Genomic DNA, 23,549 nt, shown 5'->3' with positions numbered 1-23,549 from the left:
GAGGCCATTTTTTCCCCATTTTATTTAATTTGACAGGACAGAGAGAAATTGAGAAGAGAGGGAAGACAGAAAGGAAGGGAGAAAAATAAAGACCTGCACACCTGCTTCACCACTTGTGAAGTGAGCCCCTACAGGTGGGGGTCAGAGGCTTGAACCCAAGTCCTTGTACATGGTGATATGTGCACTTGACTGGTGCACCCACACCCACCCCCCGTAACCCTCTATTTTCTTTCTCTCTCCCACTCAATCTCCCTCTCCCCTCTTAATTTCTCTCTGTCCTATCAAATAAAATAGAAAGGGGAATTTAAAAAGAGGAAAATATAGCCGCTGGGAGCAGTAGATTCGTTGGCACCAAGCCCCAGCAATAATCCTGGCGGCAGAAAGAAGGAAGGGAGGGAGGGAGGGAGGGAGGGAGGGAGGAAGGAAGGAAGGAAGGAAGGAAGGAAGGAAGGAAGGAAGGAAGGAAGGGAAACACACATCACAAGAATGTTTGCTGCAGAGGGTGGCGTGAGGCGACCCTGCAGGCTCTTCCCGACCACATCACATTTCAAAGTAGTTCAGACAGTCTGCTACACAAGACTGCCACAGACAGAACCAGGGTGCAAAGCTTTCGCAAAGCAGGGGAGCCAAGCTGGGGAGGAGGGGACGCAGAGCAGATAAGTCCACTAAATGACAGGAAGCACAGCAGTGACTTAGTTCTCTCAGTGGCTTCCAAACTCTTCTAGCCTTTGCTTAAGAAGAGATTTTCAAAGACAACTTCCTTTTTGAAGACACTCAAATCATTTTGTTCCTTTTCTTAACCTTGTGAATTCATGGAATTTCTTTTTTCCCACATAATGAAGTGTGACCGACTGCATTTCCATCTGGCTTCCAATTGAGGGCTGTGTGAATTACACTGGGGCTTCTAATCCTTGGCCAGTTTTTGGATGCTCCAACCGAAGCTGTGCAGCTCCTCCAAAAAGAATAGACAAGGCCAAGGTTCAAGCCCCGGTCCCCACATGCAGGCGGAAACCTTTGAGAGTGGCTACAGATGTCTCTCTTTCTCTCTTCCTTTCTATCTCGCCCTACCTTCTAAGTTTCTGGCAGTCTCTATGCAATAAATAAATAAAGATAATTTTTAAAAATCTTTAATAACAAAATAAACCTTGGGGACTGGGCGGCAGCACACCCGATTAAGTTTCCATGTGGGGACCCAGGTTCAAGCCCCCAGTCTCCAGCTGCATGGGGGAAGCTTCACAAGCTGTGGGGCAGTGCTGCAGCTGTCTCTCTTTCTCTCTCTATCCCCCTTTCTTCTCAATTTATCTCTGTCCTATCAAATATAATAAATAAAGTTTGAAAATTAAAAGAAAAATAAACCTTAAGTTATGTTAAAAGTCTGTGATGCTTTGCTTATGGCAACTATTACAGCTCAGACCATGTTCGAATTCCTAGTAGGTCCAGTCATCTCCTCACTTTCCATCTTTTTCAAAGACGCCTTGGCATTTCTTTCTCACTAGTGACTTCAGTTGAAATTCTGGCACAAATTGGTCATGTTCTCAATAAAGTGTCTGTGTCACACTGACAGATACACTTTGGAAGAACGATCTTTGCGTGAAACAAAAGCACAGGCGCTTAGAAAAATGACAACTGTTTGAAAGACTGTTGAAAGGAGAGTATTCTGGGTAACAAGAAGCCCCGTAAGGTGTGATTTCCCCGCCTTGCTGTCTGAAGAAGAAACAGCGCCAGGGCTGCCTCAGGGGAGACCTCTGCCAGTGGAGAAGCAGCCAGGCGACAGCAGAGAACTTCACCACGCCCGAGGAGAAGGCACCCGCGTGCTCTGAGAACACTTGGGCCTTGCCACAGTTACAACTCTTTAACTTCACTGCTAGGAAATCCACTTCTAAAAAATTCTTCCGAGGAGGGGGCCAGGTGGTGGCCCACCTGGCGGAGTGCACATGTCATCACATGCAAGGACCCAAGTTCAAGCCCCTGGTTCCCACCTGCAGGAGGGGAAGTTCTGCATCTCTTTTGCAAGCAGGGCTACAGCTGTCTCTTTCTTTCCCTTTTTTTAAAAATATTTATTTATTTTCCCTCTTTGTTGCCCTTGTTTTTTAATTGTTGTTGTTATTGATGTTGTCGTTGTTGGGTAGGACAGAGAGAAATGGAGAGAGGAGGGGAAGGCAGAGAGGGGGAGAGAAAGACAGACACCTGCAGACCTGCTTCACCGCCTGTGAAGCGACTCCCCTGCAGGTGGGGAGCCACAGGCTCAAACCAGGATCCTTACACTGGTCCTTGGGCTTTGCGCCATGTGTGCTTAACCCGCGGCGCTACCGCCCGATTCCCTCTTTCCCTTTCTACCTTCTCCCTCTACTCTCAATTTTTCTCTGTCTTATCAAGTAAAAATTAATTTTAAAAAAGAGGAAAGAAAAAAATTCTTTAGATGGTTGGGAGGTCTAGAGGACCTGGGTGTGAGCCTCAGTACTGTATGGGAACACCAGGCACAGCACCCAAGGGAACTCCATGGAGGGTGGGGTGGTGCTGAGGTGGCTGTCCTCTCTCTGTCTTCTGTCCTCTGTGGACCTTTCTCTAAAATGAATAAAAAAAAAAAAAAAAAAACTAGGGCAAGGACATGGTTCATTCCACAGTAACAGACACACATACACACATTAAGAAAAACAATTTATGTTCACTGTTGGGAGCTGGGCAGTGGTGCACTTGGTTGAGCACAAACATTACTGTGCACAAGGGTCTGGGTTCAAGCCCCCAGTCCCCACAAGCAGGTGGGAAACTTCACAAGTGGTGAAGCAGGGCTGCAGATATCTCTCCTTCTCTATCTCTTCCCTCCCCTCTTAATTTCTCTGCCTATCAAGCATAAGAAGATAAAAATAAAGCATTAAAAAGCTTTTTTGGGAGTCGGGGGGTGGTACAGCGGGTTAAGCGCATGTGGCACAAAGCGCATGGACCAGTGTAAGGATCCCAGATTGAGCCCCCGGCTCCCCACCTGCAGGGAAGTTGCTTCACAGGCAGTGAAGCAGGTCTACAGGTGTCTCTCTTTTTCTCCCCCTCTCTGTCTTCTCCATCTCTCTCCATTTTTCTCTGTCCTAACAATGATGACATCAATAATAACTACAACAACAATAAAAAAGGGCAACAAAAGGGAAAATAAATAAATATTAAAAATTTTTTTTTTAAGTTTTAATGTTCAATGTTGCATTGTTAGCAAAAAAAAACATAGCAAACTGTTTAGCAAAAATTTTTTAAAAGGCACTAAAAATAACCAACATTGACAACATTAAGAGGTCCAATACAGCATGATTCACTGTATGACAGCCTGCCCGGCTAAGAAACAACGGGGGTCTGGGCAGAACTGCTCCTCTCACCATGGTGACATGTTTAGCATGTGCCCCGAAGGGAGTACAGAAGACATACACCGACAGACTGACCAGGGACTGGGACTCACGCACCAGCAACACACGTGAGGGCGTGCAGGACGGGCAGAGCAGGCCTGGCCCAGCTGTGCTGCCTTGCGCCATGCAACCTCAACAAGTGGGTTACACTCTCTGTGCTCAGAATTCTCTCCTGGAAAAGGGACCTTCGTCCTTCCCCTTCAGCAGAGCTGGTGTGCTGTGAGGTGTTCATGCAGAAGGCTGAGCCCCATGGATGGTAGGGGGGGGGGGGGGTCTCTCCTCTCTCAGCACCATGGACAGCACCCAGGGAGCTCCATGGAGGCTGGAGCAGTGCCATGGTGTCCCTCCTCTTTCTAGTCAACCCTCCACTCTCTACACTCTCCCTATATCCAAATTAAAAAGTGGGAAAACTCTGGATCAGGCGGCACTTGGCAGGAATGTGCCTGCATAACTCTGGGTTCATTCCTTGACAGTGCTGGTTGAAGTAAGGGCAGCACCTCTGACATAGGTTCCCCAGATGACCACCTGTCCCCCCACCTTGGGCTACTCACAGGTGCAGTCCCCCGGAAGCCATCTTCACCAGTGTTGGAGGCTGGGAACTTGCCCTGCCAGAGATTGGCATAGTGCTGGCCCCTCGGCTGTAGCTTGTTGCCCCAGGGGAAGAGCCTGTGGGGAAGATGAGGCTCAGCCTGGTGCCTGCAGGGCACCAGGAAGAGGGTGGGCAGGAGAGGAGAGGAGAGGGGAGGGGAGGGGAGGGGAGGGGAGGGGACAGGAAGGGAGGGCAGGAGAGGAGAGAGAGAAGAGGAGAGGAAGGAAGAGGAAGAGAGGGGAGGGGAGGGGAGGGCAGGGGTTCCAAGGGGGATAGGGAGCCACAGGAGGCCCTCAAGACCAGAGCTGGACTGTGGGGGCTGAGAGCAGGAGTGGGCAGGAGCAAGCTTCGCTTCTAATATACAAAGAAAGAGTTTCATCAAGGACTCAGGCTTGACTTGTGCAAATCTCAGGCCAGCAGGCCAGGGCCCAGGCTCCCAGGGGCCTCTGGATGGGAGGACAGGAACGCTCAGATCAGGGCAGCAAGCAGGAGACTCTGAGTGATGGCCACCCTGCAGGGCTTCCAAGGGGGATGGGGAGCCACAGGGGACCCTCACAGACCAGAGCTGGACTGTGGGGGCTGAGAGAGGCTGATGGCCTGTGTGGAGTGGCTTCCAGAAGCCCAGGAGGAAGAACAGTGACTGGGGCTACACGGTGATCTCTGCTATCTTCACACCCACAGTATTATTACTCAATAAAGGATACAACAGAGAACACAGAAGAACTGCCCGGTGAAGGGGCACAGAGGGTATCAGGAGTGGCTCATCTCACCACTTCACCATGCACAAAGACCTGGGTTTGAGCCCCTGACACTGCTTGGGAGAACATGTACAGCAGGTATTGTGAAGTCTCTCCCTCTCTCCATCTCTTATTTAGAATAATGAGGGGAGATGGTGGCACACCTGGTTACACACCATCCACAAGGACCTGGGTTTCAGCACCCACTTCCCACCTGCAGGGGGACAGTTTCTGAATGGTGAAGGGTCTGCAGGGGTCTCTTTCTCTCTATTTCCCTCTCTCAATTTCTCTCTGTCCTGTCCAGTAATTTTTTTAAAAAGCATAGAAAGAAAAAAGAAGGGAAAAGGGGGGAAAAATGAAATAAAGAGAGAAAGAAAGACTTAGTGCAAGGAGGGGTATATTTGTAGTGCCAGCCCCAAGCCCCAGCAGTAACCCTGGTGGCAATACAAAAATAATAATAATAATGAAAATAATAATTAATTAAAAAGAAAGGAGGGAAGGCAGGAAGGGAGGAGGAAAAAGTCTGAAAAACAGCAGTGGAACCATGCAGGTATACAACCCTAACACACCAAATAAATAAATAAATGTAAAGATTTAAAAAAGGGGCTGGGCCGTGGTACACCTGGTTGAGCACACACCTTATCATGCACAAGGACCTGAGTTTGAGTCCCTGCTCCCCACCTGCAGGGGGTATTTTCATGAGTGGTGATGCAAGTCTGTAGGTCTCTTTCTCTCTTTCTCTACCTCCCTTTCCCCTCTCCATCTTAATCTAATAAATATATATATATATATTTTTTATTTTTTTTACAGAAAAGGATTTTAAGAAGTAGAAAAGAAGAGATGCAATGGGAGGGGTCTGGAAGGTTCTGGTTCTGAGCACAGTGGCGGCAGCCCGAGGACACGCTGACCGTGAGGAGGGCCCCAGTCCTAAAGCCTCAGAGGTCTGTACAGAAGCCCAGTCTCACAGGAGCTGCCCTTCACTTTCGTCCCATGCTTGCCCAAACCAGGCCCTGGAAGTGACATGCTGGGCCTGGCCCCCCAAGATATGACATCATTCCTCTGGGCGGGGACGGCAGGAACACACCTGTTCTCCAGGCCTCCGCGGCAGGCGTATTCCCACTCAGCCTCGGTGGGCAGCCGCTTCCCTGCCCATGTGCAGTAGGCCACGGCATCGTTCCACGACACGTGGAGCACCGGGTGGTCCAGCCTGAGGAGGGAGTAGCTATGAGTATGGGGGCTAGGGTCTGTAGCTCCTCCACTCAGTACCCCCTACCCAACTCCCCTCACCTAGAACCCCACACCTCCACTCCTGTGTGGGTCTGAACTGCACTTGGGGCCTATGTGTCCAACCACAGGTGTGGAATACTACTCAGCTGTGAAGAATGAGGAAGTTCTACTTTGTGTTTCCCTTCTCTGTTATTTCTCTCTTATTTCTCAACTTCTGTCCATGAGTGAGATCATCCCATGTTCATCCTTCTCTTTCTGGCTTCTCTTACTTCACATGATTCCTTCAAGCTCCATTCAAGATGAGATGAAGGTGACTTCATCATTCTTAACAGCTGAGTAGTACTCTGGACTGAGCTGGGTGCGTTGCACCAAGGTAAAGGACTCTGGGGGATGGGAGTGAAAGAGGGGCTTTTAGGTCCTGGTGCCTGATGGTGGAGGAGGCCCTAGGCTTGGGAAGAGAGTGTTTTGCAGAAAACTGAGAAATTCTACACATGTACCAACAACTGTATTTACTGTAAACCATAAATCCCTCCAATAAAAACATAAAAATAAATTTTCAGAGAAAATCAATTCAAAGAGATCACATTCTTTACCTCCTCTTGGATGGAGCTTGAAGGAAGCATGTTTAGTGAGATCAGCCAGAAAGAGAAGGTTGAATGTGGGATGACCTCACTCATGGGCAGAACTCAAGGAACTAGAGCAGAGGGGTTCAGGTGGTAGCACAGCGGGTTAAGCACACGTGGCGCAAAGCACAAGAACTGGTGTAAGGATCTTGGTTTGAACCCTTGGCTCCCCATGTGCAGGGGACTGTATTTGAAAACAGACTCAGAGCACTTTCTGCTCTGTGCAGGGTCCTAGGTGCAAGCCCTGGCACCACAAAGGAGCACCATGGAGGCCCACCATGGAGGCCCACCATGGAGGGATGGAGGGTAGAGCAGGGCAGTGTGTGTGTGTGTGTGTGGGGGGGAGGTCTCTCCTATCTCAGCACCATGGACAATGCCCAGGGAGCCCTATGGAGGGTAGAGCAGGGTTGGGAGGGTATCTCCTGTCTCAGCACCATGGACAGCACCCAGGGAGCCCTATGGAGGGTAGAGCAGGGTTGGGGGGTATCTCCTGTCTCAGCACCATGGACAGCACCCAGGGAGCCCTATGGAGGGTAGAGCAGGGCTGGGGGGAGGGCATCTCCTGTCTCAGCACCATGGACAGGGCCCACGGAGCCCCATGGATGGTAGAACAGTGCTGGGGGGGGGGGGTCACTCCTCTTTCTATCTCTCTTCTTTCCCACCTCTGACAAAGAATGAAAAAAATCATGCTAAGGAGTCCAGTTAGGGGTGTTGCTAGTGTGTGACGTCCTGAGTTCATTCCCCTGAAACTCTCCAAAAAGTAAAAATTAAAATTAATTAAACAGCAGCCGGTAGAGCCCAGGACTGGCATGTCTGAAGTTCCAGCTTCAATCCCAGTGAGGCATGCACTAGAGAGGCTTCTCTTTCCTATGAAATGAATAAACTAAGTCTTTAAAAGTAATATATCAGGATCAGGAGACTGTTCAGCTGGAAGGGCACTGTGCCTTACTATGCATAAGACCCAGGTTCAAGTCCCAGCACCACACGGGAGCCCAGAGCACCGGGAGGAGTGCTACAGGTAGAGATGTGTGCTGTGGTGTCTCTTTCTTTCTCTCTCCCTACCTCTCTTCCCCTCATTCCCTGTATCTGAAAGAAAAAGAATTTTTAAAACTGAGCTGGAAATGGCAGACTCCTGCATGCATCAGACCCTGGTGTTGAAGTAAGGCCATAAATAAATAAAACAGGAGGGAGAGGTGTTCAAATCATAAGAGAAGGCTGTGCAGGGCCAGCTTTCACCTGTGCAGGTAAACCCCACATCTGTGCAGGTCAGCCCCTCACCCATGCAGAGTCAGCCCCTCACCTGTGCAGGACAGTGGAGTCGGGACCTTCAGGGTGCCTCCAATTAGCACCTTTCACAGGTAACCACCAGGGAGCAGCTGCGACCTCAAAGAAGACAAAACAGGTGAGGTTAGTGGCAAGGGCAGAAAAACACTGCTGAGTTGGCACACGTGTTTCTCCCCCCCCCCCCATCTCTCTCCATCCCAACCTCCAATAAAAAAATAAGAAATTGGGGTGGGAAGGCCCTGAGTTCATTCCCTGGTGCTGCATTAAAAAACAGGAAAATTCTCAAATTCAAATCGCTGGGTCCCCACAACCACCTGGCACAACCCTGGCACCATCTCTCGCTCCATTTCCCTGTGCAGGCGCAAACACTGCTTCTCATTCCAGAGCTCTGGCATCCATGCTGCCATAGCAGCCAGGGTACAAGACCACCGGCATCCACAACACAGTCAGAGGCTCAGACACTGGACACGAGACAGGACACCACAGGGAAAGGCCTGCAGAGCCATCATGCACTGGGCAGGGGCAGAGTCTTTCATGAATGGGCATGTATAGGGGGCACACACCCAGTAGAGTGCACATGATACCTTGCACAAGGACCCAGGTTCAAGCCCCCACTCTCTACCTGCAGAGGGGGAGCTTCACAAGTAGTGAGGCTTCAGGTGTTTCTTTTTCTGTCTCCCTACCTCCTCTTCCCCCCTCAATTTCTCTGTCCTAGCAAATAAAAGGAAAAATAAATAAGACATAGTAATAAAATAAAATAAAGAATGAGCACGTCTAAGGGCAGCAAGATTTCCCCCAGTGTCAGCCCAGATAAGATTCTGGAGACATGAGAACAGGGGAGGGTCTTGGTGGTATCAAACTCTTTTTTTTTTTTTTTATCTTTTTAAATAAATTTTCTTATTTATTTTTGATAGAATACAGAAAAATTGAGAGGAAAGGGGGATAGTGATGGGAAAAGACGAGACCTGCAGCACTGTTTTACCAATTGTGAATCATTCCCCCTGCAGGTGGGAGGTGGGGGCTTGAACCTGGGTTCTTGTGCTTGATGACATGTGCACTTAACCAGGTGTGCCACAGGCCAGCTCCCTGGGATCAAACTCTTAGCATTAAAATAAGCAGAAAAAATAAGAGATGCTCAGCAAGACAGCTGACCTGGACAGTGTGCTACGCATAGCCACATGCGATCGAGGTTCTAACCTGACCCTCAGCTTCAGCACTGTGGTGTCTCTCCCTCTACCTGGATTCCTATTAGAAAAAGTTGGCATGGGACAGTGAAGCCTCAGAAAAGACTGGAAGAAGAGAGAGAGAGAGAGGAAGAAAGGGAGGGAGGGAGGGAGGGAGGAAGGAAGGAAGGAAGGAAGGAAGGAAGGAAGGAAGGAAGGAAGGTGGGTGCAGGAAGCAGAGATATAAGATCTCCCTTGTGCACAATGCCCTGGTTTTCCCACATGGGAGCATCACAGGCAACACTGGGGAAGCTCCATGGATAGTGAGGTGGTGCTGTGAGGTCTCCCCTCATTCTCTGTCTCTGTGCTGAGGCATGAGTCTCTGAGTTCGCTCCCCAGAGTCACATTAAAAAACAAATGTTGGGGGAGTCGGGTGGTAGCGCAGCAGGTTAAGCACACATGGTGCAAAGCTCAAGGACCGGCATAAGGATCCCGGTTCGAGCCCCCAGCTCCCCACCTGCAGGGAAGTCGCTTCACAAGCAGTGAAGCAGGTCTGCAGGTGTCTATCTCTCTCTCTCTCTCTGTCTTCCCCTCCTCTCTCCATTTCTCTCTGTCCTATCCAACAATGACAACATCAATAACAACAACAATAATAACTACTTACAAGGACAACAAAAGGGAATAAATAAATAATTTTTTTAAAAAAAGGTTAGCAAGGGGGAAGCAATTACAGAAGCCAGACGTTCCACCTTCTGCAACCCACAACGACCCTGGGTCCATGCTCCCAGAGGGATAGAGAATGGGAAAGCTATCAGGGGAGGGGATGGGATATGGAGATTGGGTGGTGGGAATTGTGTGGAGTTGTACCCCTCCTACCCTATGGTTTTGTTAACTTATCCTTTCTTAAATAAAAAGTAAATTAAAAAAAAAAAAGGTTAGTAAGTCGGGGGGTAGCGCAGCGGGTTAAGTGCACATGGCACAAAGCGCAGGGACCAGCGGAAGAATCCTGGTTCAAGACTGTTGGGTAGTATGCCAATTCCCCCGGCTTAACTAAGCACTGGCATGCCTGCAGGGCATTGGTTTGATCCCACTTAAAGCTGCAGTCTATTTACATAAACCACTGTTAACTAAGCACCACCCTCCCTCCAGGGCATTGGTTTAATCCCACTGGTTCACGATGTCTTTTTGCTCCGCCCCCTCTCCTTGTCACACCCTGATTTTCACCAATCTCTTTTTTCGCTCCACCCTCTCTACGTCACTCACACCCTGTTTTCACCCTACTTGGTTAGTATATATACAAGCTGCTTTTCTGAGTAAAAACACTTGGAATTGCTTTCCAGCTCGACGTTAGCTCAGCACGGCACGAGTTCCTGATCCCACTTGCTCGGGAAGAAGCACCGGTGCCTCAGGCTATCCCAGCACACGAGCCCGGCTCCCCACCTGCAGGGGACTGGCTTCACAAGAGGTGAAGCAGGACTGCAGGTGTCTATCTTTCTCTCCCCCTGTCTTCCCCTCCTCTCTCCATTTCTCTCTGTCCTATCCAACAACAACAACAATAAAACAACAAGGTCAACAAAAGGGAATAAATAAATATTTAAAAATATATTAAAAAACTAAAAAAAAAAACAACACAAATGTCAGTGGACAGTGGAAAGCGATGAGGACATTCACCTTGGAGCCAGGCCACCCACCCCACCCACCCGAGTTTTAAAGATGGCACCGCCTGTGATCAGCTGCCTGCCTGTGCACCTAGCCCGCCAGGCCTCAGTTTCCCCATCTACACTGGGGATCAGAACACCACAATCTACTTCCTCGTTCTTGTGGGATTAAATTAGGAGATGTAGGCAAAGATAGCTATTGTCCAGGCTTGGCGTTTCTGGTAGGCCTGCCTACAGAACACTTAGGGATCTTCTTAAACTGAAGATTATGACTTACTGGGTCTAGGGCCCTAAAGTAGGGCATGATCATCTTCATCTCTAGGAAGTGACGCCACTGAAGTCGTTGCGGTTCATGGGACACATGTTGAAAGGACAGGCAAGGGGGCAAGGGAGAATGCACAGGAGGAGCTACAGTCAGAAGCAGCACAGTCTGTCTGTGTAACCCAAGGGGGCTGGAGAATGAATCATTAAATGCAAGTCTGTATTTTAAAGGTTGGACACCCATCACCACAAGGTTCAGACAAAGAAAGGGAAGAAAGCCAATGCTATTGCACCGAAGTCCACTGCTGTAGACCTGGAATCCAATGTAGGAAGGCAAAAATAAAGTATTTACGTTAAAAAAAAAATAAAAGGAGATGTACACACAGAGCTTGGCTGGGCCTGGTGGGGTCAGGGGCTGGGGAAAGCTCACCCGTGGCCATGGATGCTTCAGCATATGTGAGTCCTGGGTTCAAGCCACAGTACCACATGGGAGCATCATGGAGGGTAGAGCAATGCTGTGGTACCTCTCCCTCTCTCCTCCCTCGATACTCTCCCTCTGAAGCAAAGAGTGGGGGAACTGGGCAAAGGAATCTGCAGTATTGGTTACACAGGCCTGAGTTCACTCCAAGGAATTGCAAAAAAAGAATCAAGAAAGAAAAAAAGTTACACAGGGTCCACTGTTACTACTATCACCTCTGTGACTGCTCAAATGTCCTCTTAAAACTCTCACCACCAGCTGCTGGGAACCAGCCCCTGGGCCTTCCTCAGTCTGAGCCATCCCCATCCCCCCCTTGCAGCTGACCCTGAGGCTGAGCCAAGAAGTGTCAGAGCAGGGTTGTCCCTAAAGAACTCTCCAGAGACTGTGAGTTACAGGCAGGTGAAGGGGCAGGCAGTCACGGCTCACCTTCCCAAGTATGGGGTCCTGGGTTCAGTATCTGGCACCATATGGCAGGGCCGTGATAGCATTCAGGAAGTTCTATGGATAGCAGAGGGAAACTGTGCTATTTCTTCCTGTGCCTATCTCTCCCTTTCTCTTATCTCTGACAAAAAAAAAAAAAAAGCCTGGGGTCGAGGGTATTGTGCATACAGAAAGCCCAGGGCCACATTCACAAAGAAATAAATAAAATTGGGGGGGGGGGAGTAGATAACATAATAGTTATGCAAAGAGACTCTCATGCCTGAGGCTCAAAGGTCCCAGGTCCAATCCCCAGCACCACTATAAACCAGAGCTGAGCAGCGCTCTGGTAAAATTAATTAATTAGTTAACTAATTAAATAAAAATAATTATTTGTGAGAAAAAACAAAAAGGAATGTAGATGGAATCCACAAAGCTCAGACTGGAAGGTCCCCATCACACAAGTCTATTCATGAGAAAGACCGGAAGTCTCTGTGATGGTCAGAGGCAGGGCTAGGAGCCACCCCCATGTGACAAGGGAAGACAGACAGACAGAGGAGTAGGACACTAACCCACTCCACCCCCCATGACAGAGGGTAGGACAGCACCCCCCCCACACACACACACACACACACAGCCGCTGAGGCAGCCCAACTTCCTTCTCCCGGCATCACCCTGTCCTAACTCTGTGTTCTCAAAAAAGCACATTCCAGAACCCCTGGTGCTGTCCTGCAAACAGACACTTCTCTTTTCCCATCAAGAGTCCCAGATGGTGGGGAGTCGGGTGGTAGTGCAGCGGGTTAAGCGCAGGTGGTACGAAGGACCCCGGTTCGAGCCCCCACCTGCAGGGAAATCACTTCACAGGCGGTGAAGCAGGTCTGCAGGTGTTTTATCTTTCCCTCCCCCTCTCTGTCATCCCCTCCTCTCTCCATTTCTCTCTGTCCTAACAATGGCAACATCAATAACAACAATAACTACAACAATAAAAAACAAGGGCAACAAAAGGGAAAATAAATAAATAAAATTTTTTAAAAAAGAGTCCCAGATGGTGAACTAGCCACAGTCATGCACCGCTAAGACACCTCCCCATCCCACCTGCAGGTGTGTTCCCCAGAGCAACCCTCATCCCGAGAGAAGAGCAGCCAGGGACATGCGTTTGCCCCCTCGCAGGTTTCTGGTTCAAATGGGGTGCCTTCGAGCAGCACATACTCCCCACTTTCCGGGACAGGACTCTGCCATGACCTATTTCTGGCCAGCCATCTCCATAGCAACTGTCTGGTCTTAAGCTGAAACAGCTGTATGATCTGGCCCCTTGAGAAGCGACCATCCCGAGGGTCCTTTCCCAACCTTCCCTGGGAGGTGAGGGGGATGTCAGCTCAAGGGAAAGGAATGGTGACCCTCCCCCCCACAAGAGGCGGCTGAGTTGCCTCCAGAGGTCACATCTCTTAGACACACAGAACAGTCCCTACACATGGGGAGCAGACAAGAGGGCTGAGCGACTGTGCAGATCCAGACGCAGACACGGCAGGTTGACGGCTTTCCAGTGGCTCTCGACAAAACGTGAAGTGTACCGACACCAGATGGGGCCAGGCAGTGGCACTCCCAGTTGAGTGCATGTTGTTATGCGCTAGGACACGTGTTCAAGCCCCTGGTCTCTTTCCACCTGCAGAGGGGAAACTTGAGGGATGAAGCAGGGCTGCAGGTATGTCTCCCTGTCTTTCTCCCTCTCTATTGCCTCCTTCCTTGATTTCTCTCTGTCTCTGGCCAGTAACAAATGCATAAAATAAAATTTAAAAAACAGAGTGTCGGGCAGTAGCACAGCAGGTTAAGTGCAGGTGGCACAAAGCGCAAGATTGGTATAAGGATCCAGGTTCACCTCCAGCTCCCCATCTGGGGGGGGGGGGGTCGCTTCACAGGTGGTGAAGCAGGTCTGCAGGTGTCTTTCTCTCCCCCACTCTGTCTTCCCCTCTTCTCTCCATCTCTGTCCTACCCAACAATAACAACATCAATAACCACAACAATAACTACAACAACCATGAAAAACAAGAGCAACAAAAGGGAAAATAAATAAATATTAAAAGTATTTTAAATAATAAAATTAACTGGGCAGCGGTGCACCCGGTTGAGTGCACATGTTACCATGCACAAGGACCTGGGTTCAAGTCCCCAGTCCCTGCCTACAGAAGGGAAGCTTCACATGTAGTAAAGCAGGTCTGCAGGTGTCTCTCTATCTTCCCCTTTCCTCTCAATATCTGTCTCTAAGAAATAAGTAAAATAACTTTTCAAAGAGGAGTAATATAATAATCATAAAAATTAAGATGTGGTATTTTCTTTTTTAAAAGTGGGTGTCCTTGAAACACAGCACAACCCTGCCCCCAACCCCCTAAAAACAGCCTGTGGGGAGAACCCCTCTCCTGGCACCCAGGGACAAGGAGAAACTGCAGATCTGCTGGGATTCCTGACCTGTGCATATAGCTAGAGGGGGTTCAGAGCAGGAGTCGGGGTGGGGAGCCGGAAGCACCCAGCTAGGAAAGCTTTCTTTTATCAGTTTTCAGAGAACTAGACCAGAATGAGCAGAGAGAGCAAGTTACCATTAAAGCAGACAGACAAGCAACCTGCCAGCTCACCTCAAACCCTAGCCTGAACCAGGTCCCTGACTGCAGGGAGGAGGGATTAAGGAGGCAGCATAATGGTTCTGCAAAAAGCCTTTCTGCTGAGGCCCCAAGGTCCTGTGTCAAAAGCAAGGAAGCAGGGGAGGGGAGAAGCAGGAAGCAGGGGAGGGGAGAAGCAGCCAGCTGCTTTTCCAGAGAGAGTACAGGCAGTGGCGGCACTGAAGGCAAAGCTGGCATTTTCGACACTGCCTGCTTCAGTTTCCGGTGCAGCTCCTCCGGCCAGAGGGCACATCTTTGCGAACACAGAAAGCACCCACTCCCTACAGACCCTCCAGAGAGGACAATGAATGAGGAATGGCCCCGCATCCTCAAGTTCAAGGGCCCTGAGGGTGATTCAGTCCACCCGCCGGCAGATGAGACCTGAAAGTGGGTCCGAGGCTTTCTTTTCTCTTCTTCCTTCCTTCCTTCCTCCCTTCCTTCCTTCCTTCCTTCCTTCCTTCCTTCTTTCTTGTTTCTTTTGTTGCCTTTGTTGTTTTTTATTGTTGTTGTAGTTGTTGTTGATGATGTCATCCTTGTTGGATAGGACAGAAAGAAATGGAAAGAGGGGAAGACAAGAGAGGAGAAGAGACAGACACCTGCAGATCTGCTTCACCGCTTGTGAAGTGACTTCCCTGCAGGTGGGGAGCCTGGGGCTCGAACTGGGATCCTTATGCCGGTCCTTGCGCTTCACGTGCCACCTGCGCTTAACCCGCTGCGCTACAGCCCGACTCCCTGAGGCTTTCTTTTCTTACTGGACAGAGACATGTCAAAGAGGCGGCAGAGAAAAAGAGACACTAGCAGCTCTGCCTTACCACTGTGCAGCTTTCCCCTGCAGGTGGGCAGCAGAGGCTGAAACCAGAATCCTTGCACATGATAATGAGTGCACTCAACCACCTGGCCCTGAGGCCTTCTTTTATTTTACTCCTAATGAGAGAGAAAGAGGGAGGGAGGGAAAGAGAAAGAGAGAAAGAGAGAGAGGGAGAGAGGGATGAGGGAGAGAGGGGGAGAGAGAGAGAGAGAGAGGAGGATGTGGGTTGTCCCCCTCACATAGACATGGAGAGAAGTTGAGAAGGGGAGGGAGAGAGGGAGGAAGGAGGGAAACCCACAGCACTGCTCCACCATTCCTGAAGCTTCCTCCCTGCAGGGAAGAACAGGGCCTTGCACACTGTAATGTGTGTATTTTATCAGGCATGGCTACCACGAAACCCTGGATTACTGATTTTTTTTTTTTTTGCCTCCAGGGTTATTGCTGGGGCTCGGTGCCTGAACCATGAATCCATTGCTCCAGGAGGCCATTTTTTCCCATTTTTGTTGCCCTTGTCGTTTATTGTTGTTGTTGTTATTACTGTTGTCATTGCTGTCGTTGTTGGATAGGACAGAGAGAAATGGAGAGAGGAGGGGAAGACAGAGAGGGGGAGAGAAAGAGAGACACCTGCAGACCTGCTTTACCACTTGTGAAACAACTCCCCTGTAGGTGGGGAGCTGGGGGCTTGAACCAGGATCCTTACACAGGGAGCTTTTTTTTTTTTTTTTTTTTTTTACTACTGTAGATAAAAAAACACTGAGCTGCCTCCAACATCCTCACTTTTATTTATTATTTTATTTTTGTTTCTGCTCAGTGTCCACAAGTGGCATCAGGGTACTTCACAGCTCTTGCTAAAAAATAATTGGAAAAATTACTTGGGGGGGGGGGTGACAGGTGCCAGCTCACCCAGTAGAGGGCACACTTGGTTCCCCAGGAACGAGTGCCAGCGGGTTCTGCAGGCGAGCATGCCCCTTCCCAGGCTTTGGGCCCTGGGTTCAATCCCCACCTCCAACAGGGAGCTCTGTGAATGGTGGAGGCAGTGCTGTGGCACCTCTTTTCTCTCCCTCTCTCTGCAACAATAGTGATCTAAAGAGAGGCACATGGCCCACAGACACAGCAAGAAATTCTCCACTTATCATTAGAGACATGCAAATTGAAACCACACTGAGATTCCATCTCACACCTGAGAGAATGGCTTCCATCAACAAACCAGCAAATGACAGGTGTTGGCGAGGTTGTGGAGCACAGGGAACTCTGCTACAGTGCTAGTGGCAATGCAAACAGGTGGGGCCCCTTTGTGAGAACTCTGGTTGTTATCTCTGGGAGGTGGGAGGGTGAGGCAGTGCTGCAGGTGTCTCTCCTCACCCCTCCTCGATTTCTCAGTCTCTAGCCAATAAATAATAAAACGTTAAAAAGCAAAGCGGTGTTCCTTGTGGTTCCATCTGGTTTAAGGAACTTTATGCATTTGAGCCTGTTAGTTAAGAACTCGGGGTTCCAATTCTGCTCTCCCAGGACTGACTTGCTGTGTGACACTGGACAAGTTCCTAAACCTCTCTGGGCCTCGGCTCTCAACTGGTGAGACCAGTAGGTCCTGTAAGAGAAGTCACCTCCCAGGGGTGTGGGGCAGGTTTAGCTGGCTGAGCACTTGGCAGACAGGCTGTGGCACAGTACAGGAAATCTAAAGGATCTTCCTACCATTCCCTCATCCAGCAAACATCTGAGAGGCACCTGGGGCAACTAGTCCTGGGGGTGAGTGCAGGCACCAAGCACTGGATCCAAGCAGAGTGACAAGTAGGCAGGGGGTTCAAGCCAGAGTTAAGTACTGTAGCCAAGAGGATCAGGGGGGCAGGTGGTTATGGTGGCCAGGCAGGGACACCCAGTCCATCCAGGAAATAGGCTGGGAAGGCTTTTGGATCTACTGAGAATGGTTCTGCTCATGCCATTTGAGTTGGTCTTTCCCATGGCCCCACCTGGGATGCACTGCTGATTGAAAGGCCAATCTCCAGGGGAAACAGTAACGTCAGGGCTCTGCTGACCAGCGAGCACATGGGGAGAGCCTCAAGCATCTTCACCTGCAGAAGAGAGGCACGACTTGGGCTCAGCCTACCCTGCTAGGGAAAGACAGACAGGCTAGCTAACATCTACCTACAGTGGAGAAGCCAGAACAGAAGCCAGAACTCCCACTGTCTGCACCCTAAGAATTGTGGTCCCGATTTCTGTTCTTCTTCTTCTAGCGTTTGCCCTTCTTCCGTAGCCAGTCAACAGCATCAGGTTGAGCCTGATGTAAAGTTTCAAGACCTCCTTTGAAACTGGAGAGGTGGCAGTCGTTGACTATGTGGGTCATAGTCTGTCTGTAGCCGCAGGGGCAGTTCGGGTCGTCTCTGGCTCCCCAGCGGTGGAACATAGCGGTGCAACGGCCATGGCCTGTTCGATAGCAATTGAGGAGAGCCCAATCATAACGTGCTAGGTCAAAGCCGGGTTGACGCTTGCAGGGGTCTGTGATGAGGTGTTTGTTCTTTACCTCAGCTGACTGCCAGCTCTGTTTCCAAGAGACTGGAACAGAGAAGTTCAGTGTAGGCGTAGGGGACCAGATTGGGTGACGAGACGTCAAGCGTTGAACAGGGTGGGCGAAGATATCCGCGTATATTGGCAGGTCCGGTCGAGCGTAGATGTGGGAAATGAACTTAGATGATGCCGCATCCCGACGAATATCTGGCGGGGCGATGTTGCTAAGAACTGGCAGCCATGGAACCGGGGTGGAATGGATGGTTCCAGAAATTATCCTCATGGAGGAATATAATTTGGAATCGACCAAGTGGACATGGGGGCTACGGAACCATACTGGGGCACAGTATTCTGCAGTGGAATAGCATAATGCCAGAGATGATGATCGTAGTGTGGAAGCGCTCGCGCCCCATGAGGAGCTGGCCAGTCTTGCAATGATGTTATTCCTCGCGCCCACCTTTGCTGCAGTTTTTATGAGATGTTTGTGAAATGACAGAGTGCGATCGAGAGTAACGCCAAGATAGACTGGCTGGGCTTCATGCCGGATTCTCGTATCGCCAAGCTGCACATTAAGTTCACGCGAGGCCGAGGCATGGTGTAGATGGAAAACAGATGATACCGTTTTTGCAGTGCTAGGGATTAGTCGCCATTTTTTACAGTCATCAGATATCAGAGACATGTCTTTCGTGAGTGTTTCCTCGAGGATGTCGAACTTGGATGCCTGAGTTGCACAGCAGATGTCATCGGCGTAGATGAACTTCCTTGAAGAAGTTTCTGGGAGGTCATTGATGTAAATATTAAATAGCGTAGGAGCCAGAACAGAGCCGTGGGGAAGGTCACTTGAGACAAGTCTCCATCTGCTAGACTTGTCTCACCTATTTCTGTAAGACTTGTATTCTCTACCACCAACTGTAAAGAAGTTTTTGTAACAGTGTAGATTGCTGTATTTCTACCTAGTTTGCTTTGTGTGAGTTGTCCCCATTGTATTCGTGACTTATCTTCACAACGAGCCTATGAAAGCACTCCTGTCAGATCCATTTTGCTTATGGAGATGCTGAAGCTCAGAGCTAAGAGTTTCACACAGTCTATCTAGATTTCGTGAACTCTTTTCTTGACGTTCACACCCTGTGGGCTCCACTCAGAGGGCCAGTTCTAGCAAGCCAAGACAAACTGGTCCTCAGAGGAAAGTTCACTCAGGATGTAAAATCTGTCTGGTCCTTAACATAGCCTTCTAGAAATTCAGCACAGACCTGGTTTGTTGGTCAAACTTAGAATGACTAAGGTATTCACTGCCAACAGATTCTAAGGAACAAGAGCCTATGGGAAAAGGCAGCTCCTAATAAAAGGCTTTCTTCTCTCAGTTCTGACTGGGATAACACAGGTTTCTGAGACCATGTCTCTGCACAAGACTGGTCATCCAATCTTAGAGTTATTTCGTGACAGAAATCTTTCCAGTTGGTTCCTCAGGTCCTCTTGCTCTCTTGCACTCTACCGTTTTATTCAAGAGGCACACGTAAGACCAAGTTTTCCAGCCTTCTCCCAAGAGAACCTCAGCCTTAGAATTGTGTCCACACTATCTGTTACACCCTATTGTCATGGTAAATTCCACTTGGGAAATCTGTTGTCTAATTCATGAAAGTTGCTATTAGTTGCTGAACCCATTAGAAAAGCTAATAAAAACTGAACCTCAAAGAATAAGGCAGTTTGTCTCCATATTTTTCCTTCTTAACTCCTGTGTAAATCTCACCTTTCTGAGTTTCCCTCAGTTGTTTGAGTTTTAACATTTCAAGCAATTTGAGGAAGGATGTTTATTCCCCGAAACAAAAAGTGCCTAATGGTTTCACATATGTGAGTATAAACATTCTCAGGATTCTTTCAAACACATTAAAAACATGTTCATCCACAATTCATAGAAGCCACTGGCAAATTTGATATTATTTCTTTTTCTTTTCTTTCTTTTTTAAAAATATCTATTTATTTATTCCCTTTTGTTGTCCTTGTTTTTTCTTATTGTTGTAGTTCTTATTGTTGTTGATGTCGTCGTTGTTGGATAGGACAGAGAGAAATGGAGAGAGGAGGGGAAGACAGAGAGGGGAGAGAAAGATAAGACACCTGCAGACCTGCTTCACCGCTTGTGAAGTGACTCCCCTGCAGGTGGGGAGCCGGGGGCTCAAACCCGGATCCTTACACGGGTCCTTGCGCTTTGCGCCACCTGCGCTTAACCTGCTGCGCTACCGCCCAACTCCTGATACTGTTATTTCTTTAACTAATATATAGTGTTTAAAGTCCTTACTGTACACACCCTATCCAGGGATGAACTGAAATAATAAGAGAAATAGGCTAATATAACTTACAAGAAAAGTATTCCTTAGAATTACTTTAAATCTATGAATAATACAGATTCTTCCTTGTTCTTTTTATTTATTTTTTAAAAATATTTTATTTATTTCTTAATGAGAGGGATAGGAGGAGAGAGAGAAAGAACCAGACACCACTCCAGTACATGTGCTGCCGGGAACTGAATCAGGACCTCATGCTTGAGAGTCCAACACTTTATCTACTGTGCCACCTCCCGGACCACTGTTCTTTTTAAATTACTATTAATTTCTTTATTGGGGAATTAATGGTTTACAGTCGACAGTAAAATACAATAGTTTGTACATGTATAACATTCCCACATAACAATACAGCCCCCACCAGGTCCTCCTCTGCCAGCCTGTTCCAGGACCTGAACCCTCCCCACTGCCCACCCCAGAGTCCTTTACTTTGGTGCAGTACAACAACTCCAGTCCGAGTTCTGCTTAGTGTTTTCCCTTCTGATCTTGTTTTTCAACTTCTGTCTATGAGTGCGATCACCCCATATCACCCTTTTGTTTCTGACTTATCTTCATGCTCCATCCAAGATGGGGTGAAGGTGAAGTCACCATTTTTAATAGCTGAGTAGTATTCCATTGTGTATACAGACCACAACTTACTCAGCCACTCGTCTGTTGTTGGACACCTGGGTTGTTTCCAGGTTTGGGCTATTACAAATTGTGCTGCTATGAACATAGGTGAACACAGATCTTTTTTTTTGTTTGTTTTTGGAGGGGGGGGTTCCTTAGGATATATCCCCAGGAGAGGAATTGCAGGGCCATAGGGCAGGTCCACTTCTAGCCTTCTGAGAGTTCTCCAGACTGCTCTCCACTGGGGTTGGACCAATTTACATTCCCACCAGCAGTGCAGGAGGGTAGGAACTTTTGTTTTTATAACATCACTGAGAGGGAAGAGAGTCTGGAAAACACCAGATGAAGCCAGGTACTGTTCAGCTTATCCAAGAGAGAGAAGAGGAAAAAGGAAGGACACTCGAAAGTAGTAATAGGTGTATGTGTGGCAGATGGTGGTGCACCTGGCTGAGTGCACACGATCCAATGCACAAGGAACTGGGTTCAAGGCTCCAGTTCTTGCCTGCAGAGGGTAAGCTTCATTAGCAGTGAGGCGGGTCTGCAGGTGTCTCTTTCTCCTTCTCTATCTCCCCTCCCCTCTCAATTTCTCTCTGTTCTAGCAAATATAATAAAAATAAAATAAATATTTAATTTTTTATCTTTATTTATTTATTGAATAGTGACAGCCAGAAATTGAGAGGGAAGGGGGTGATAGGAAGGAAAAGAGACAGAGAGACACCTGCAGCCCTGCTTCACCACTCACAAAACTTTCCCCTAGCAAATGAGGACCGGGGGCTCAAACCCAGGTCCCTGTGCACTGTAACATGTACACTCAACTAGGTATGCCACCTCCTGGCCCATAATTTTTTTTTTTTTTTTTACCAGAGCACTGCTCAGCTCTGGCTTATGGCAGTGTGGGGGATGGAACCTAGAACTTGAGAGCTTCAAGCATGAAAGTCTCTTTGCATAACCATTATGCTATACTACCACCCTTTATTTTTTTTTTAAAATAAAGGAAGTGTGTGGTCTGGAAGGTGGTGCAATAAATAAAGCATTGGATTCTCAAGCATGAGGTCCTGAGTTCAATTCCCAGCAGCACATGTACCAGAATGATGTCTGGTTCTCTCACTCTCTCCTACCTTTCTCATTAATAAATAAAATCTTTTTTTAAAAAAAGTGTATGTCTGCATGAGAGCTTATAATGCATGTTTTTTTTGATAAAAAGAAAGGATGTGAAGGTAAAACCATAGAAGTGAATAAAAATGGATATATATATATATATATATATCCAACAACAACAATAACAATAATAACAACAAGGGCAACAAAATGGGGAAAATGGCCTCCAGGAGCAATGGATTCATAGTTCAGGCACCAAGCCCCAGTGATAACCCTGGAGAGAAGGGGAAAAAATAAAGATGCTGGGGCTATAATATGCGGACACACTTGGTTAAGCACACACATTACAGTGCACAAGGACCCAGGTTCAAGACCCCGGTCACCATCTACAGGGGTAAACTTTGCAAGTGGTGAAGCAGGGTTGCAGATGTCTCTCTGTCTCTACCTAATAAACAAATAAATATGTTTAGAAACCTTGAAAAAAAGCTGGAAAATAATAACATGATTCTGCCAAGTGACAGAGATGAAATGACCAACTCAGGGAGGGACCACACCAGAGAGGAGGGCAGAGGCATTTGCAAAGAGATGACAGAAAATGAGCACCAGCCCAGGGCTGTGTCCAGTGAGAAGGACCTTCACGAATGAAGACTGAAGAGGGAAGGCAGACAGCTCACCTGGTAGAACCCCCAAGGACTCGGAACCCTGAAGGACTCGAACCTTCCAGTCAAGCTCAGGACTTGCCTGAAACCCTCTAAGGTGAAGGGGGAGAGGAAGTGTCTGAAGGTGGTACGTGGGGTCTGTCTGGAATGATGGTTTTGTCTGAAAAATAATTCAGGGAGGGAGGTGAGGAGAGAGCAAATGCACATTAGGCCATGCGAGGCCGTGGGTCCCAGCCCCAGCACTGCACAGGAGCCCCAGGGTCAGCACCCAGCACAGCACCGGGAAGCTCTCTACAGAGTGGGGCAGTGCTGTAGCCCTTCCTCCATTTCTTTCTTTTTTTTTTTTAATATTTATTTTATTTATTTCCTTTTGTTGCCCTTGTTGTTTTATTGTTGTAGTTATTATTGTTGTTGTCGTTGTTGGATAAGACAGAGAGAAATGGAGAGAGGAGGGGAAGACAGAGAGGAGGAGAGAAAGATAGACACCTGCAGACCTGCTTCACCGCCTGTGAAGCGACTCCCCTGCAGGTGGGGAGCCGGGGTTCGAACCGGGATCCTTATGCCGGTCCTTGTGCTTTGCGCCACCTGCGCTTAACCCGCTGCGCTACAGCCCGACTCCCGCCTCCCTCCATTTCTTACCTGTCTCTGTCTCCTGCTCCCTTTGTCTTGCTCGCTCATAAGTACATTGATATTAAAAACTGGATGCAGAGTGAGGGGAGCAGCATAATGGTTATGTAAAGAAACTCTCCTGCCTGAGGCTCCAAAGTCCCAGGGTCAATGCCCAGTACCACCATAAACCATAGCTGAGCAGTGCTCTGGCAAATAATAGTCATCACAATAGCAATAATAATAACAACAACAATTATTGGGCCCAGGAGACAACTCAGCACTGTTGTGCATGTGTGAGACCCTCAATTCAATCCCTAACCCAATAAAAACAATAACAATAATAATAGTAAAATGGGGTTGTGGTGATGGTTATGTAAATACAAAAAAATGTATACTTAAAGTGGGAGATTTTACAATACACACATATCAACAAAACTGATTTAGAAAGAGGAAA

At 48.3% G+C, this 23,549-nt stretch overlaps 1 protein-coding gene across 3 annotated transcripts in view; it reads right to left on the bottom strand.

The window, feature by feature from the left end:
- Positions 1-23,549, bottom strand: part of SUMF1 (sulfatase modifying factor 1) — a 71,502-nt gene that overhangs the window by 24,146 nt on the left and 23,807 nt on the right. For all 3 annotated transcript variants that reach the window (XM_060180791.1, XM_060180790.1, XM_016191200.2), the window contains exons 4-6: positions 7,863-7,945; positions 5,797-5,919; positions 3,938-4,052 (exon numbers count right to left, since the gene is read on the bottom strand). In XM_060180791.1, coding sequence (XP_060036774.1) covers positions 3,938-4,052; positions 5,797-5,919; positions 7,863-7,945 — 321 coding nt within the window. The remainder of the gene's footprint in view (positions 1-3,937; positions 4,053-5,796; positions 5,920-7,862; positions 7,946-23,549) is intronic.

Source organism: Erinaceus europaeus, chromosome 21 (assembly GCF_950295315.1).
Source record: "Erinaceus europaeus chromosome 21, mEriEur2.1, whole genome shotgun sequence".
Taxonomy (NCBI): Eukaryota; Metazoa; Chordata; class Mammalia; order Eulipotyphla; family Erinaceidae; genus Erinaceus; species Erinaceus europaeus.
The sequence above is the reverse complement of the archived record's forward strand: the minus strand, read 5'-3'. Positions and strand labels throughout refer to the sequence as shown.